The 18,379-nt window shown below is 46.1% G+C and overlaps 1 protein-coding gene across 1 annotated transcript in view; it reads left to right on the top strand.

Annotated features, from left to right (window-relative positions):
- The window catches only part of DNAJC11 (DnaJ heat shock protein family (Hsp40) member C11), a 59,604-nt gene that overhangs the window by 25,078 nt on the left and 16,147 nt on the right, over positions 1-18,379 (top strand). The window contains exons 4-7 of the mRNA XM_033113601.1: positions 4,841-4,942; positions 16,153-16,281; positions 17,145-17,267; positions 18,203-18,276. Of these exons, the coding sequence (XP_032969492.1) occupies positions 4,841-4,942; positions 16,153-16,281; positions 17,145-17,267; positions 18,203-18,276 (428 nt within the window). The remainder of the gene's footprint in view (positions 1-4,840; positions 4,943-16,152; positions 16,282-17,144; positions 17,268-18,202; positions 18,277-18,379) is intronic.

The raw sequence follows: 18,379 nt of genomic DNA, 5'->3' as shown, positions 1-18,379 counted from the left end.
AAGATCTGGCAACACTATATCTGAATTCCCCCTTCCCCCAGGCGATCTGGCTACACTGTATCTGAATTCCCCCTCCCCCGTGAGGCGACAGTCACCTAAGTCTGAGGCTGGGCCATGCCATGCAGCTTGTCCCAGCCGCCACCACTCCCTGCTGTGTTTCATCTGGCCCTTCACTCGTCCATGAGCCCTGCTTGGCTCCAGTGCGCATTTGGTTTCTGGCCTTTGGCTTGATGGAAATAGCAGTGCTTCTGGTCAAATTAGTTTGTTGTAGTTAAATGTGAAGTCTAATTGAGCTTAGCATTTTTCATCTTGAAAAGATAACAGAATCCTGTCGTATATACTGTTTCTGCTGACACTTTATACACCACTTCAAAGTATCCCTGTTATTGAAGACGTGCGTGTGTTGGTTACAGTTTTCCACAGCGCAGTCACGCCCCCTGAAAAGCCGTAGGCCTCTCTCACACGTCCCCACTTCCCGGTCTGGGTGTTTGATTCCCAGCAGTGTCATCCCAATTCTGGTGGGAAACGGCTTCCTGGCAAAATACTGCATAGCTCCCCATCTCCCAACCGAATTACCTCTCCATTAGAAAGAAAGCAAAACCACACACACAGTGGCGATTCTAAAAGTACGTATGCAGTCACAGATGATGACTAGATGAGCCGTTTATATTCATATTTTTAGTAAAGTGCTTTAAGAAAATCAAGTTCTCATCGATCAGAATTGGCTTTTTTTTGCATTGATACTAAGCCTTCACTGAAGATAAAAATGCCTTCAAGGAGACTCCATGAAGACACCTCCCCAGATACTTACCCACATGGGTACCGGTGCCTGACATACGATAGGAAAGCTGAGCCCATGCTCCACACTGAAGGAGAAGCCTCACTGAGCCCGAATGCATCGTACGGAGCTGCTTCCTCCTTCCTCCAAGGACAGCTCCAGCTGGCAGCTTGTTTCCTAGGCGGCTTCTCCCACTGCGGTCAGAGCCTCTGCCCCACTGACCACGTGTCTGTCAGTCTAACCGTCCGGTCAGTCACTATTAAAACCCTTAATGTCTGATCCGCCTTTAATCCGGAGATGCCAGACCATTCCAGAGACATGGCCTGCTCCCCGCCGCAGCACTGGGATCACCCCCTTTCTGTTGGTGGGCATTGGAGATGAAATGGAGCTTCTTTAGATTGCGTCAAGTATTGGCCCTGTTTTCAGTGATTAGGTAAATTTTCAGATTTTTTTTTTTTAACTTCAGGAGATTATCATTCTCTGGCAGGATTCCAAAGGATCGTTACACAACCATTCCCAACGTGTAAAACTGGCCATTTTGGTTCTTGAAGTGGGTTAGCGGTGTTTGTGCACATAACCACGTGGAAAATGAACTCGGTCTCTTCTTTAGGGTGAAGAAAGTCCAGCTGTGAGCTGTGAATGCTTTGACTGTTGAATGTGGTGACAGCTGGCAAGTGGGATGAAAACCACGTAACTCAGGTAGCACTCTCCAGTGCTATCAGTTAGAGAAGCTCCCTTGGGGCCAGGTCACCCACAGTTTCGTTTTTGTCTGCAGTCCTTTACATTATCCATATTTCGCTTTTCCCTGGGACTCTGACATCAGTCTTACAGTGTCTAAGAAAGTCAACCTTGATTAAGGGCTGTAATGTGCCCAAGGTCAGAAAAACTGGGACTTGGACACTCGCGGATTAGAGGAGACATGATGACTAAGTGCAGTCTTGGATCCTGGAATATAAAAGGGATGTTAGTGGGAAAACTAGTGAAATCCAGAAAGTCCGGGTTTAGTTAATAGTAATCTACTAATGTCAGTTTCTTAGATTTGACAGCTGTCCTGTGGTCATGTGAGATGATAACGGTGAAAGCTGGGTGAAAGGTATACAAGAACTTCCTGTGCTATCTTTGCAATTGTTCTAAATAATTTTTTAAAATTATTCCAAAATCAAAGTTGACGAGCCAGAATCAGAATTTTCAAACCAGACGACACCGCAGACATCATGTAGTATAATCGCCCACTTAGGAGGGAACTGACGCTTGGAAAGGTGAAGTGACTTACCTGTGGTCAGAGGTGATGTCAGGGAGCCGGGTTTCCATCCTCTTCCCAGCAGGCCACCTCGCTTTCAGAGATCTCTGTTCCCCTCTTCCTCAGGGTCAGTCGGTCTTCCTGGCTAGCACAGGGATAGTTGGTGGATAGGCAAGGAGAACAGTACAGGTGCTAGATTACAGTTAGAGGAGCTAACTGTATGGGCTGCATGTGATACACTGTTGATGAAACCGTTAAAAATGCCTGGGATTTTACCACCTGTAATGCAGTTTAGGATGCGGTGTTCCTAGATGCTTATATCTAAAGGTCACTGAGGTTGAGAAATAAAGTCACTTGCCGCTGGCTTAGTGTTCTTCCGTTCTCTGTCATAATGTACTCTGGGTGAAGAAGGACATAAATAATAAGAGGTGTCAGGGGCCTGCGGGAGTCGGAGTGAGGTCCCCTGTCCTGCCAAATTCTTCATGCTCTAGAGAGGCCAGCATTTGACTTTACAGTTAGCTCTGATTATGCACCAACTATTTGCAAACCTTAAAATACAACTAGAAATGGAATGACTTATCACCTTTGCAATATTTGCCTCTTTAGCTTATCACAGAGCATGGCAGAGAGAAAGTAATTTACAGCTATTAATTTAATCAGCTAAAAGTCCTGAAAACAAATTTTGTTCTGCTCCGGTCTCTGTGGGGCCTGGCGCCTTCCAGTCTTTTAATTCCTGGGGTCTTACAAATCTATTTGTTTAAAAAAAAAAAATTGGGGTCATGTTCATGGAGTATGTCACTGGTTAAAGTTAGGGCTAATAAAGTTTTGTTTAATTAATCTACGTTCTTAACATTAGCGTCCCGCTGAATAGAATATTCAGTATGAAATTTTTCATCCACGTAGAACAGCCCGTGACTCTGGGCCTCAGGGAGGAAGCGCTTCCCACCCAGACCCTCCTTCCTTAGTAAAGTCGCTTATGTCACCGTTGGCAGGGGTCCAAGTAAGTTGTGGTTCCAGAGTCACAGATCCACCGAATTGGGGTTTAAGAGACACGAATAACTTTTAAACTATTTTAATCCTTTTTTCTTCATCTTCAAGGTGAAATGGAATAGTTGACTACCTACATTGCCCTAAGGCGCTTTTATTTTTTCTTTTGACGAACAGAGGCTGAGAGCAGATTGAGAAGATAATGCAAGCTTTGATAAGCTGTACATCGCTTTTTGTCCCAGATGGGTGACCTTGGGGCAGGGAAAGTGCCATAAATGGGTGCACATGCCCTCACTGTTTATACGAACTGGCAGAGTGAACTCGCCATCTCAGTTCAGTGTGACCGAGTAAGTGTTTGTGAGGTCACAGAGCAGGCATTGTCATACCATTTAAGGACTTTTAGTTCGTGGGTGGTTTTAACAGTGTTTTTAACACTTCCTTGAAAAGAACCACCTTCCCCCTATTCAGGACTTAGTGATTTACACTGGGTTATTAGAGGAGAAAATGTTGTTTTCATTATTTTCTGTGTACTTCCTGAAAGCTTTTGTGAACAAATTTCTCAAAAGTAGTTTTAGATAGGCCAGCCAATTTTTGTATTTATTTTTCTATATTGCTGGATAATAAGATCAAGTTGCACAGAACCTATCATGTGACCTCATTTATGTTAAAATATATACATACATACATAGGCATAGAAGATTTTTAGGAAGATACATAGAAAGTTCTGGCCTGTGAGCAGAGGGAGGGTGGTATAGGGGAAATTGTACTTTTTCCTTCGTATCCTTCTGTACTGCTTTGATTTTTTTTTTTTTTTTTTGCTGTAAGCATGTATTTTTAAAAATAATTTTTTTTAACTTGTGATTTCCAAGATAGCTTTTTCTCACATCTTCTACCTTTTTTAGATGTTCTCTGAGCAGCCTCAAGACTTCCCTGTATCTCTCCCACGGATACAAGGAGATGCTGTTTGGTCTTTTCTCCCCTCTCATCCATCTAATGGCTTCAGTGGTGTCTGTTCTGCTCCCACCCTCTGTGTTTCTCCCAGGCCCTAGAATTGGGGGCCCTTAGAAATCACATGGTGCATTTCCTCTTTCCCGGATGTGACACCTGAGGTCCACAGTGGCCTTTCCCTGCCTATGAAATCTCAAATAGATTGTCTCCCTTTCATGATAAACTAAGAAAGGCCAAGATGAGATGTCTTATTTTCTCGTGGATGTGACATCATTGTCACTCCCTGCGTGTTACCATGGTCTGCCGTTTGGTCCCTGAGTATTGTTTATACTAAAGTGTAACTGATAACCATACATTCTGATGTTCATATCGTATTGTAGGGGGAAGAGTGCCACGGTTTGAAAAGCAGCCAGACTTGAGGGTGTTCAGAGGGCATCTGAGGTGCTGGCGCCACCCACCGGGAGAGGTGGCAGTGCCGTTGGGTACAGCTTTGCCTTCGTTTTGATGCTGAACACTTGTTACCTGGGACTTGTTAGAAAATCTTAACTGTGAGAGTTAAGGAGTCGTTCTCTTTGTAAGATTCCTGCAGCCTCAGAGATAAGATATTAAATAGAGGAAATACTGCTACGTCTCTCTGGAGACCATGACCTTGGGACTGACCAGAACCCAGGACTGGGTGGCTGTGACGGTGAACCTCACCTCCCCAGGGCCTGAAGCTGTCTGGAGTGGAAACTCATCCCGGTCCCGTTGACACCTCTCAAAGTCCCGGGGGAAAGGACTTACCGGCCCTGGACAACATATGCACACAAGTCATCGACCAGCGCTTGTGGGTGTTCTCCTCACTTCCCAGATCCTTAACTGTCCTCTCCTCTTGATTCTGCCCGCAGGTTGTGGAAAGGAGGAGAACGCCCGCTGAAATCAGAGAAGAGTTTGAGCGGCTGCAGAGGGAGAGGGAAGAGCGGAGACTGCAGCAGCGCACCAATCCCAAGGTGAGCCGGGGGCCGGCCCGGTGGGGCCGCAGGCTGTGTGAGCGGAGCGCAGGCCGGCACGCTTGGCTGCTTGTGCTTTGAAACAGCAGCAGCCTGCAAAATCGAGCCGCATGGAGGGAAGACCAAAAAATCCCGTGTTTCCTGGAAGCCGAGGAGACTTCCCAGGCACAGACGTGGGCTCACTCTCTGACCTTTTCCTCTGCTCATGCTGCCCGAGCCCTTGACAGTGGAAAGCAGTTAGAGGACTGTGTCAGGGAGGGACAGCCCCCCAAGCACGTGCTGAGGCAGCAGGATGCCTCACAGCGGTCAGAATTGGGAGTGATGCAGAAAGTTTAGGACATGTCCAGACTTCATGACGCGGGGCCAGTGCTTCATCCCCCCAGGACAGTGGTGCCATGGACACCCGTCGCCAGGCTGTTTGGGCAGTGATGAGGTGACCCTCTGGAACCCAGTCACGCCCCTGGTGGAGTTTGAGTCCTGTAATCCAGTCATGCTCCCGAGGTCGAGAGCTCCTTTTCAGCCCTGCGTATGGTATCTTTTTCCTTTGATTTCCTGGGGAAGCAGTTTGTTCTGAGTGCGGGCCCCAGCCCTGTGGCAAATAGGATATCTCAGTCAGTGTGAGATGCCAGTGGTACCAAATGGCTAATGAACCTGGTCCAGTGCTCCTGTTCAGCTGTGTTTAATAAGGGGACTCAGCAGCTGGGCTCTGTCAGGGCGGCCGGGCAGGCAGCCTAAAAATCTACAGAACACATGCTGGCTTCCAACTGGGAAGCTTGAGAATATGAACTTCTGATCAAATACATTCTAGAAAGTGGAAGACCCCTACAGCATTTAAAGGACGGTATATTCAGGACACGCCCATCTATTTGAATCCTACATTTCAGAGTATATTCATAGATGCCAGCCTCTCCTTTCCACCCACCCACCCCTCCAACGGATGATGGCTTCAGTAGTGCACAGTTCTCTTTTGGTCAGATGGAGGCAGAGAATTGAATCACTGGCTGAACCAGCTCAGGGAATGTGAGATAATTGGGAGAGTTGAAAATATCCGAGGTGCCCAAACCAGTGGGTTCGGACTTGGGTCTTCCGGCTGGGGGTTTTGGCTGGGGCTGGGGCCGGGGTCCAGTGCACTGGGGGCAGGTCTGGTCTGAAAGATCAGCATTGGCAGATGGGGTGGGCGCCTGGCATGAGCAGGCTGTGGCTCTGGTATCTTTGCTGTCTGGCTGGAGTTTTGCTGCATCGGAGCAGTGAAGGGGAAAAGAACGTCACAGTAGCCTGAGCCTCTGTGTCCTGTGATCAAATAAGCCATCTGGGTGTACACAGTGATTGCTTATTGGGATTCTATGGAAATGTGTCTCCAGGCCATGTTCTGTGGAATGAGGGAGCACAGCTGTGACCATTTCACACGGGCATGCGGGCTATTGTAAAATTCCCAGTACTCTGCTACTTCCATAAACGGCTTCCAAATAAATCGACATTTTCTAACCACGAATACTGAGTGATAACCAGATGTTGGCTATACAGCATTTTTGAAGAGAGGTTTTGAGTTGGATCTTTTATTCCTTTTTTGAGTGTTTTGCTTTTCAAGATGAGCAGAAAGGTTGGGAACATCCTCACCCTAAGAGAACAGGGATGATTTCCTTTTTTAGGGAGACCATAGGGAGAAGGACGCTTCCGATGGCCATCGGGCTGAGCCCTGGCCTGTCACCTGGACTCCCACAAAGGATGCCAGCTTGTAGGGGATCGGCGGATGAGTAGCGTTTGTGATCCTGCCATCTGAAACTTGGATGGATATTTCTCTCCGTTTTCATCAACAAGAGTTTGTTGGTAGGGACTTTTCAGTAGAATGTGTGTACCAAGAATGAGCAAAAAGGTCGAGAGGGTGAGATCGTAGGTTACAAATCCCGACTGACGCAGAGTTGAAATGCGTCTGTGACGATGACACAGACCAAATCTTTTGACCTACGTGTAGTTCTCTGGTTTGTAAAATGAGGATATCTGTCCTCACTATCACACCCAGTGGTTAAATGCTTGAAAAAATGACAGATGTTAATTTATTAGAGAAAGACAAGCCTGCTAAGTGAATACAAAGTGGCGCTAGACCAAGGTGAGGTTAAGGACTTAGTTTTGTTTTAGTGGAAAATACTTGGCTTGGTCAGGGAATTCCTTGGCCTGCGGTGGCTGGGTTTGGGTGGGGTTTGTCAGCTGGGACTGGCAAATGGCCCTCTGACAACGCCGTCAGCCTTCTCCTGTGGCTGAGCCCCAGTGCTGTTACAGTGTGGCCAGAGGTTTGGGAAGCACTGTCCTGTTGGTGGCACACATGCACGCACACACATAGGCTGGAGGCAGCAAGGTAGAGCCCTGGGTCCTCTAGTTCTGTGCTCTGGGTCACATCCCTTCAGCCTTCACTCAGTTTTTCCCCGTGTGAAATGGGAGGTTTGCCTGAGGCCCACAGCTTGGGGTCCAAAGACCCAAAGTCTGTGGTTTAATTGCCTCTGATTTCTGCCTTTGCTGTGTGGGAATCAATTCCTCTGTTTCCTGCTGGAAGGGGTCCTGGGACCTCCAGAGCCGTGCACACTGAGCTGCTGTTGGGGAGGGAATCTGTGGCTGGACAGACGATGACGTCCATCCACATCTTCGCGGATTGTGTGTGACCAGAGTGTAATGGGACCGCCCTGGCCATTCTTCCTCCATCTTTAAGATCTCTGTTTTATTGGCATAATCCATCTACATTTCTTGCCTTTTAGAGACTAAGATCATATAGTAGGGCTGCTCTAAGCCATGCTCACTTCGTATTGATTATTGTAATTCCTTTCTTTGGTAGTACCCATAAATCTTATCCCTCTGTGGGCGGCGGCCACTTTCAGAGCCTTTGAAGACAAGCTCTCAGGCAGCGCTGTGGGACGTTGTTACTGCCTTTTCAGTGAACTTGTCCAGATCGCATGTGAGGCAGTGTCCAGCTGAGGATGGTTTGGGGGGCTTCACTGTCCCTGAGGGTGTTGACTGCTTTCTTTCTTGACCCTGTCACGTAACAGGGTCATGGAGATTGTCACGGTTTTTCCTGGACCACTCCATTGTCCGTTCGCTATTCCAGAGGTTGGAGTAAACTCCCTGGCAAGACCTCCTTTCTGATTTTAGAGAGGCCATCTTATCAGTGTGGTTCCAGTACCAGCTTAAAAACACAGTTCAGCTCTATCAGAAGAAAATTAAATAGTCTATCAAGGAAGACACATAACCATAAAAAGATTTTTAAATCCCAAATTGTTTTCATAAAGATGTATGAGTACACTACTGCATTATTTTCCAAGCGTTTTTCAAAGGCTTGTCTGGGTTGCCTTGGCTGCTGAGGGTAGCCATCAGCATGTTCTGTGGGAACAGCTCTGATGTCATAAACCGACTCGACTTGGCTGGCAGGAAAATCATGCGGAAGAAACGCTGTTGGAACCCACGTGCTTGTTGTGCGTCATGGCTGAAGGGGCCATTTACCGTATGCAGAAATGGGCTGCTATTGAAATGGAAGAAATGGGAAGTTGTCACATAAGGTAAAGGGAGCAAGTCTGGGCAAGCGCTGTTCCATAAAGTGGAGTCTTTGGGAAGAGAAGAGGTGGCTGACTGCGTAGAAGGTACAGAGAAAGCTGTTGGTGTGGGTATGAGCTAGAGGACTGCCCACCCCATCCTGTCAGCATGAGCACTGACACAAGATGTCAGAACTAAAAGCTGCTGTTTACACAGGGCTGAGCCTGGGGGCTGGGGTTGGGTGGGGAGTGGCTGGGACCAAATTGTTCCAAGAAACGTGGGCTAGTTTGGGTTTGGTCCTCCATAACATTGGAGAAAACAGGTATCGACTCTGATCTCAGATAGGAGGAGCCCAGTGAGGGTCTCACAAGAGCCCCCAGGGGTTCAGCAGCTGTAGGAAAGTGAGCACATTTCTCATGACCGCAATGCAGTTGCCTCCCTTGGTGGAATTTTTAGGTAGTAACTGGCTACTACTGAGACTACGCTTGACAGAAATGTCTCACATTATCCTCATGGCCAGATACAGAAACACAAACATGAAAATAATTTAGAGAGGAAATTCTGCTCAAACGGGGTCGACCGACGCACCGTCTCCAACCTGGTGAGGAGCCTCTCGTCTGGGAGAGGGTCTCTGGCGTGGCATGCTTAGAGTTTCCGAGTGATGTCCATGAAGATGTGTTTGTCACATTCCCAGGCGACACAAAGCAGAAGGACAAAACCAAGGTTCTAAAAGATCCAGTGAACTGCAATGGAGGGGATAAATGTGCTAGCTAAGAAGGGGAGTCTGGGTCGGGGAATGGTGCTCTGGAATTGACTTGCTGACTTAAGATTGGCAGCAAGAGAGCGGAACCAACAGCCGGAAGATGATTTCGGCCTGATGTAAGGAGCATTGCTCATGGTGGACCCCCGGGATCCATGGAAACGGCAACTTTTCGCGGTCTCACTGACGACTTTTCATTAGTGTCATCATTGCGTGTACAGGACTATAGAGAATTTGTCATCACTGTTGTCGTTTTATACTCTGATAGCAGAGTTAGATGCTCCAAACAAGAGTCAGCCAGCTGTGTGACCTGCCACCCGGTTTTGTCCAGCCCAGGAGCTAAGAATGGGTTTTATTATATTTGTAATCATTTTTAAGAAATCAAAAGAAGGGTAATAATTTGTGTCACCTAAAAATGATATGAAATTCATATTTCCATGTCCGTAAATAAAGTTTTATTAGAACCCAGCAAAGCTCATTCATTTACATATTACCTATGGGTGTTTCACACTGCAACTTCAGACATGAGTAGTTTCAACACAGTAGTTGCCCACAAGTCCTAAAATACTATCTGACCCTTTACAGAAAAGGTTTGACAACCCTGCTCTAGAAAAAATAAAATGCTTTAAAAATCTCATTATTTGGACTCGATAGCAGAAACTTCTTAAGGTATTTTTCTTTGTAAACGTTTTATTTGAAACATGTGATTTAATAACAATTTAATAATAAAAAGGCATGAACTTGCATATGTTCAATTAGAAGTTGTTGATAAAAATCTAACCCATTAATTTATCCAGTGTTAGTGTTTTGTTATCTTTTTTTTTTTCCTCGATCCTTTTTGATCCTCTATGGAAATTCAAATCTGACTTTCATTTTTCTCAAAGGTGTGGCTTCTTGTATATAAGTGTATTATCTTGAAAGTGAAAGTGAATTTAAGTTGCAGCCAAACCCCTGCTTGGCATGTAGAGAAGAAATCTGTGTGGTCCTGGTACTGTGATCAGTCCATTTCCAACAGGTTATTTCCTGGACATGGAAGAAGAGCGGGAGGTAGGCATCCAGACTGCTCTCTGAAATACTAAGAGACATGTTCTTGCAAATTCAGAACGACCTGGTCGGTCACTCCCTGGGACGCCCCATCACTCCCTGGGACAGTTCATCACCCTCTGGGGCAGTCTGTCACTCTATGGGACAGCCTGCCACTCCCTGGGACACCCCGTCACTCCCTGGGACAGTCCACTTCCTCGTGCTTGAGCCCAGCAGTGTGCTATATCCCCTTGGCCCTTCTGGGTTAGTCCTTTTCCATGAACTTGGATCAGCACCAAAGGCTGTCGAGTCTCAAAAGTCACCAGCTTCTTGGAGGGTTCGGTCACTTTGACCTTATTGAAAAAGGTGACTTGAACAATATTTGTAAACTTCTAAAGGAGGCGCCTCGCCCCTCTGGTGAATCAGCTGATTTAAGTATGGCATCAACACAAATATTTATCATTTAAAAACTTTTTAAATGAGAAAAGGAAAGGAAATAAAACCGTATTGTACATTCTTCTGGAAGTTTTAGCTAACACAATTAGACAAATAATAAAAGAGAGAAAAATATTGAAAGAGCTACCTCCATTTGTATGTCTTTAAAGAACCAAACGAAAACTAACAGGACTCACGAGTTGAATGAGGCGCCAATTACAAAATGCATGTACATAAATCAGTAGTTTTGCCGTTGTCACCACTGTGTCTCTTGGTGGAGTATGAAACAGCCTCTCCTGACCACGTCCCTCCTGTTCCCGACACAGCAGCCAGAGGGAGCCTCCAAACTCATGTCACACCAGGCCATGCAGCTCGAAAAGCTCCGATGGCTTTGCCATCATTCATTGTAAGGCAGCGCCCTTAGAGTGGCCTGTGGACAAGGTGACCGTGTAATTCATCTGCAAACCAGGACATTTCTGAGAGCAAAAAGGGGTGCTTAAAATAATTAAAATTATGTGATATTTTGAAATATTTATTGACCAACACTGGTTTTACTACATTGGAGAACCTATTAAAAGGCTTACTCAAAACTACTTTCAAAAATATTTCTTCAAAAAATGTACATTAAAACAGATTTTTAAAATCATTGATGTGAACATTAAAAGTAGCAGAAACAGAATCCTGATTTTTGACATACACTCACACACAATAATGAGTTTATCAGGTATTTGTCTCTGATACTTGGTCACGTATTGCTGACACCAAAACGTAGTGGCTGCGAGAACAATTGGGTTTTCTCTCATGGTCGGCGGGTGGACTGGGCTCAGCTGGACAGTTGTCACCTGGGCTTTCCGGGTGTGGTCGCGGTCCATGGCAAGTGGTCTCGTCATGTGGAACATGGCGTCTGTACTTACGTGCCCCCAGATACCTCAGCTGGGGTGGCTGGTACAGCTGAGGATGGCCGGCATCTCTCCCAGGGGGTCTGTCCCCCAGCTAGCTTGGGCTTCCTCACAACATAACAGACTCAGGCTAGAGGGGTTGCTACTGATTAGCCAGCTTGCCCAGAAAGCATGTTCCAGAGGCCTGGAGGATGCTGCACGGCTTCCGGTGACCTAGCCGTGAAATCTGCACCCTCACATCCACTGCACTGTTGGACAGCAAGTCGTCAGGCCAGTGTGGAATCCAGGAGAGGGCTCGGCTATGGTGGAGACCAGCAGGCAGGACTCGCCAGGGATTCTCACTTCCACGCTGTGTCACCACTGGTTTTCTGAAGACTATATATTGAAAGCCTTTTTTTCTTTCGTAACATTGCTTACCATCTTCATAAAAGTTGCTTTTTTTTTTTTTTTAAGGATTTTATTGGGGAAGGGGAACAGGACTTTATGGGGGAACAGTGTGTACTCCCAGGATTTTTTCCAAGTCAGGTAGTTGTCCTTTCAGTCTTAGTTGTGGAGGGCGCAGCTCAGCTCCAGGTCCAGTTGCCGTTGTTAGTTGCAGGGGGCGCTGCCCACCATCCTTTGCGGGACTCGAGGAATCGAACTGGCAGCCTTGTGGTTGAGAGCCCACTGGCCCATGTGGGAATCGAACCGTCAACCTTCAGAGTTAGGAGCACGGATCTCCAACCGCCTGAGCCACCGGTCTGCCCCAAAAGTTGCCTTTATATTTAGTAAATTTGACATTTCTGACATTTCATTGATTCTTCTCTGTACATCATAGTATTCTTCATTGAGAAAATACTCTATTCTAAATTTACTTTATTTAATTAATTAATTTATTTATTTTCGCTTTTTTTCTCCCCCTTTTCTCCCCCCACTTCGGTTCAAGCTGTTTCTCAGTCTAGTTGTAGGACACAGCTCCCAGGCCCATGGTGATATTATGAGCCTTGCGCTTCCCCCCCGACTGAGGCAGTCGGTCAACGTTTGTCGGTGGGCTGCCCATAGGGGCTCCGCCTGATGGCCACTCACGCTTGCTGTCCGCTCATGGCAGCCCAGCTCATGGCAGCCCAGCTCCAACACCCACCTCGGGCTGCTCCCGGCAGCCCAGCTCCAGGGAGAGCTGCTGTTCCCAATCTTAGCTGTAGAGGGCGCAGCTCACTAGCCCATGTGGGAATCGAACTGGGACCCGGGGGTTAGGAGCACAGCACTCCAACCACCTGAGCCACCGGGATGGCCCAATTTCTTCATTTTAGAACATAATATTTTGGCCCACATATTTTCCGAGGCATTGTCTTTCTGCATGTGTTCAGAGTATGTTTCTATGATAAATCTTTTATAAATTGTCTTTATGATCTTTTGAATGCCTCATCAAATTTAGATGCCACAAAACTGTAGGCCTTTTCAATGTCTTCCCATTCCAGAGCAAAGTATAAATTTAACTAATTAGAAATGGCAGCTCCACCAAAAGATTCTCACCAAAAATTGAAATATTGCAAAATGCCATTATGGAATTTCAAAGTGAAATAAACTGAACTCTTATCACTTTATTTGTTCAGTTTTTCCCTCTTCACGAGATGAATTTCAGGGTATTCTTGGTTATGTGCTTTGTTTTCAATGATTGCAATTTCTTACATATTTTTAAAGCTGCAGGGTCTATTGTGCTTTGTTTAAAAAGGAACTCTCCAGAGGCTCAGGCATTCCTAATATGCCGTCTATAGCGCACTGCCACACTGCAGCTTTTTTGTATTCAGAATCAGCTTCACAAATAATTACTCTGTTACTCTGAATATACCAAAGCATTTGTACAGTTTTACAACCACAGCTTCATTTTCCATAGGTATACCATCACGGCTTGTTCTAACACAATTACGCACTATTTCACTGTAGCTGTTTCTATAGAATATTCTGCTCCGTGGGCTTCTTGATTGAGTGGGAACATTTTTTACCATGATGCCGCTTCTCACCAAAATTGGTATTTGAATAACACCACAAAAACAATTTTACATTCAATGTGGAACTTTTTGGCCGAGTTTACAATAGCATTTATAATAATGTCAGGTGTGTCCCCTTCTACAAATCAAATGATTATTAAGGTTAACTGATTTTCTGTTTGAAGCATCTGATTGGCACTGATAAACTGGCATTATTAGCAGTTGTGAAGTTCTTTTGCTAATAGAACCAACATATAAACAGCTATTGCTCTATCTTTCATTTGCACATTGCAAACCTTAGAATGGAAAAAGAAACGAGTGAAATTAACATAGAGGAACTACCATTTGATTTAAAGAAGTCATTTTTCAGTTATGTGTAAATACACCTGCCACTCACATTCGGGCATAGTTTCTTTTTTAAGAATAGCTGACTATTGGAGAAGAATCTGGTGCTTCTTTAGCACATCTAAGACCTGATTTTCATATGTTTGTATTAGTGCTATGGATGGTCAATGGTGAAAAACATTTTAATCAAGTTACAAGTTCATCAACTTTCTGAGAAAATGAAAATTTAGTACTTTTTATTTTCATTAAACCTACACTGTTTAATTTTATTGCTACCTAAAGAGTTCATCAAAAAAGAAAGCATTACCCCTTCCCCCCACCAAAAAAAAAAAGAAGTCGTGTAGATTTATTTCAGGAGTTGCCAGATTTGACCCACTGCCTATTTTTCTATGACCTAGGAGCTAAGAATGGTTTTTACATTTTTAAATGGTCGGAAACAAAAGAAGAATAACATTTTGAGATGGGAAAATTATATGAAAATCAGGATCAACGGCCACAGTTTTACTGGAATACAGTCAGGTCCCGTCATTCACTGGCGTCTGGCTGCATTTTCCTATAGCAGCAGGGACTGGTCCACACACCCAGAACATTTATGATGGCCCCTCATAGAAAAAGTGCCAGCCCCTGATTTACACCGTTCGACAGATGAGCAAAACTGGCAAGTGAGCAGACTGATCTCGAGCGTCCTACCGCCGGGCTGGCCCCTCTGGTTCCCACACCTGTTCACATACACCTAGAGTTTGCCATGGACCTGGCAGCCCGGTGGCTTGACAGCCTCATCCATGTCACAGGCCACGGCCCCAGCCACCTGCCTAATGCACCAAATGGGCAGCAGCATCTAATGCTTGTCCCGCCAACTGACATTGGAAGGAGTTCGCTCTGCCGACCACCGGATCAGTGAGCACCTGCATGCAGGTATTAGGATGGGCAGGACTGCTTACATCTCACCTGGAAAAGAGATGGGAGAAGACTGATGGCATATCCTTGTCATCTCCTGAAGTCACCGTGCATCCCCACAGCATCAGGCAGTGGCAGGTGTTAGAAGTGCAATGTGAAGGCCTGTCCACCAAACCCATGCCGCTTCTTACCTTAAGGCAGCTGTTGACGAAGATAACACTATTGGTGATGGTAATATTATTGATGACGGTAACACTTCATTTAAAAATGGAAATCTGGGATGATTGCTGTACCAACCAAAACAGCAGGCTTAAAGGTATTATCCCTGACAACCACCCCCCATAACATTCACTGGATCACCCACTCGCGACACCCCCTCTAAGTGCCTCACCTACCTTCTCCCTCTCTCTGCTCCAACCCCAGCTCATCTCACTCCCAGATACCCACCAGCTCACCCCTCAGTACCCTCACACATCTTTGTTCACATGTCCCCTTCTCGGGGAGAAGAACCCACCCTCCCAAGCTACTTTTGGGGTGATAGAAGCGTTTAGTATTGCGATTTTGGAGGTGGTTTCACAACTGTACACATTTGTCAAAATTCGTTGAATTGCACACTTCACATGGGTGCAGTTTATATTGTTATATGTAAATTAAACCTTGATGAAGTTGTTTTTAAAAATGGGCTGCAGAGAATATAATAAAAATGGGTGTGTGGTCATGGTTTTATGTGTTGGATTAAGATATATGCTCATTTGGAAAGTCTTATGACAATAAAAGAAAGTAATAAACATTGATTTTTTTTTTTAAGGAGCATTTTTATCTGTCAGCAAAATTTTAACCTAGTATATCTTGAGAGAATATGGTGTTCTGTTTCTCAAAATTTAATTCTCAAATTAATTTTAGCAGGGGGAAAATTTTTAAGTCTCCCTTTGTTCATAATTTTGTTTGCATTTCTTTACCTTTGAAGATAGTTTTATGTTTTTAACATTTTTAAGGTCATTTTGTGATGTGAGCATATTTAGAGGAAAATGTTTAATCTGTGTAACTAGTTTCTAGGTTTATGCATTCATGGGTTAACCCCGGAGACGATCTGTTTAGAGCCGTGAAATGGGTCGTTTGGTCTCTAAAAATCAAAATACGTTAATCTTATTTCTTTTCCTAACACTCGTCTTTGGCATGTCATTTGCGGCCATGACAGGCTTTCTGGCTCTAGGAGCCGGTGGTGCTCTGCGTGGCGTGGTTTGAACCGTGACCTTCACAGAGCCCTGCGTGCACCCAATGAACCACGCCAGCTGTTCAAGGGTAGTGTACTGCCTTTCGTTACACATACACCACCCCTAGTGCTGACTGCTTGCTTCTCTGCCCCAGGGGACCATCAGCGTGGGCATTGATGCCACCGACCTTTTTGATCGCTATGAGGAGGAATATGAAGATATGTCCGGAAGTGGCTTTCCACAGATTGAAATTAACAAGATGCACATATCCCAGTCCATCGAGGTAAGGGGCACAGATGCTTTCCCCAGCGCAGGAGTGCCCGGCTTAACGAGGCACAACGCCCTGAGCAGCTGGGCTGGGAGAGTCTGCTCCGGGTTTTTCTCATCTTTATTTATGAAAGGATGCAATAAGCCACTAAAAAAGCTCCAGTCAGAGCCTTGTTACTGCTTTGCCAACATGTTAGTCTCATTGGCTGGCGGCGGGGGTGGGTGCTGAGTTTAGCTTGCAAGGTCTCAGGGCTTTCCAGTCAGGAAGTGCGAATGGTCTAGGAGCCCAAGGTCATGGTGATTTTAGGAGAGACAGCAGACCTCCATGGGTAATTCCAAGAACCGGTCTTAGTATTGAGGCACACTCTATTGTGCTGAAAACACAATATTCAGCTGACCCCTGGGGTCACTAAAATGTCATCTTTCTGCCCGCGATTTGGAAGTGACAATGACAGGCCATGCTACTGAGGGTTACAGTAGGTCTCTGCCTCCTCAACCTCTTTATCCGCAAGTGCATTGGCCTAGAACACGATGTCCTAACTGGGGAAACTGGCCCCGCTCGGACCTTCCAGAGTCAATGGACAGCCCTGGAGGGCATAGCGTAAAGTCCCCGCGCCGTCCAAAGCCGTTGCTACACTGAGAACCAACGCTTAGCCTGGGTTTCTCCTGGCTTTTTTGAAATTTGCCCATTTGAAGCTTTTGCAAAACATTACCTTGGCGGCCACACGCAGTTCACATAGCCAGGCGGGGGGGGAAGCCACTGAGTGGAGGGAAGCTTGCTTCCCGACACACCTGCACTGATGTGTATTCATTAGGCTGCTGTCCTTGGCACTTCCTGTTGCTTTGAATCATTTATTACCAGCAGATGTCACTTCCTAGGCACCCTTGACAGCTACAGACACAGCCATCCTCTCTGGAAGCCTCTCGACCCAGAATGGGAATGGAGGGGGTTCCATTAACTTCGCGCTCAGACGAGTCACTTCTGCAAAGGGATGGGGAGAGGTAAGAACGTCAGCAGGTGGGGTCATGTTGTCTGTCCGTTGGAAAGCCTTGTGTCCGAACATTTGCACTCAAAGCTAACCCTCAAAATGACCTAGGGTGGCCTCATCACTGTGTAACAGGGTACAGATGTCAAACTTCGTAAGTTAACTCTCTCCCAAGAGAAAAAAAATAAGTCTCATCTCTGAGAAGGAAGCCTCTCCGTCTACCAAACAGCTCAGTTAGGATAAAACAATAGAGTTTCCCTAGAGATGCCAACTTCCAGAAATTCAACCTGCAAGCTCAGCTTCTTTGTTCCCTTTAAGCAAACACCGATAGGCTGTTCCCTTTTCCTGCACAACTCAGAGGGCACCCTGGCCCACTGATTGGCAGTCATTTCACAGCCAGCGCTGCTGAGCAAATTGAGCTGCATCAAATTAACATAGAAGAGTTGCCTTGAAAGTCACCCAGACTAGTAAGTGAGGCAGCCAGGACCAGCTGGTCCAAGGCTCCAAATGGGGAACCGCCGATGGGTTTCATTCACATGAGGCCCCTGAGAACCATCTCTAGTCACCTGTGAGACCTGGGCCCAGTGAAGCAGAGCAGAGAAGTGGGCAGTGCCAGGGAGGGGTGAGCCCACAGATGACTGTAGTGCCAGTCCGTACGGGGCCATGTTGACTCCCCTTGTGACCTGAGCTTGGCGGGTGAGCAGTGTTTCCTTGAAAGGGCACCTTTCTGGAACATGCCTCGTTGGAACCTGCTCCTTTGGATCCGTCTTGCAGAGGTTGAGATGAGACAGTAAGAACCTTCCAGCCCCTCCTTTTAGGAGCCCTGGCAAAGGCCTCTCTAGGGCTTTGAATCAAATGAAGGAATTATAACCAGAGGTGCTTACCTGGGACCTGGATTGCTGCTCTGAGATAAAACACCACTAATGCTTTTTCTTTTTCTTTTTTGAACAGTTAGAATTTGGAGCTGGGGATCTGCAGGGGCCTCTGTTTGGTCTGAAGCTGTTCCGTAATCTCACGCCAAGATGGTAAATATCACAAGAGAAAGCCTCTGACGGTCTTTGTGGATTTAGGAGGCCAGAAGCTGTGTGTTCTTTTTGTCAAGGTCATCTGGAGTTGCGCCATCTGTCC

Source organism: Rhinolophus ferrumequinum, chromosome 9 (genome assembly GCF_004115265.2).
Source record: "Rhinolophus ferrumequinum isolate MPI-CBG mRhiFer1 chromosome 9, mRhiFer1_v1.p, whole genome shotgun sequence".
In the NCBI taxonomy this organism is placed as follows: Eukaryota; Metazoa; Chordata; class Mammalia; order Chiroptera; family Rhinolophidae; genus Rhinolophus; species Rhinolophus ferrumequinum.
The sequence above is the reverse complement of the archived record's forward strand: the minus strand, read 5'-3'. Positions and strand labels throughout refer to the sequence as shown.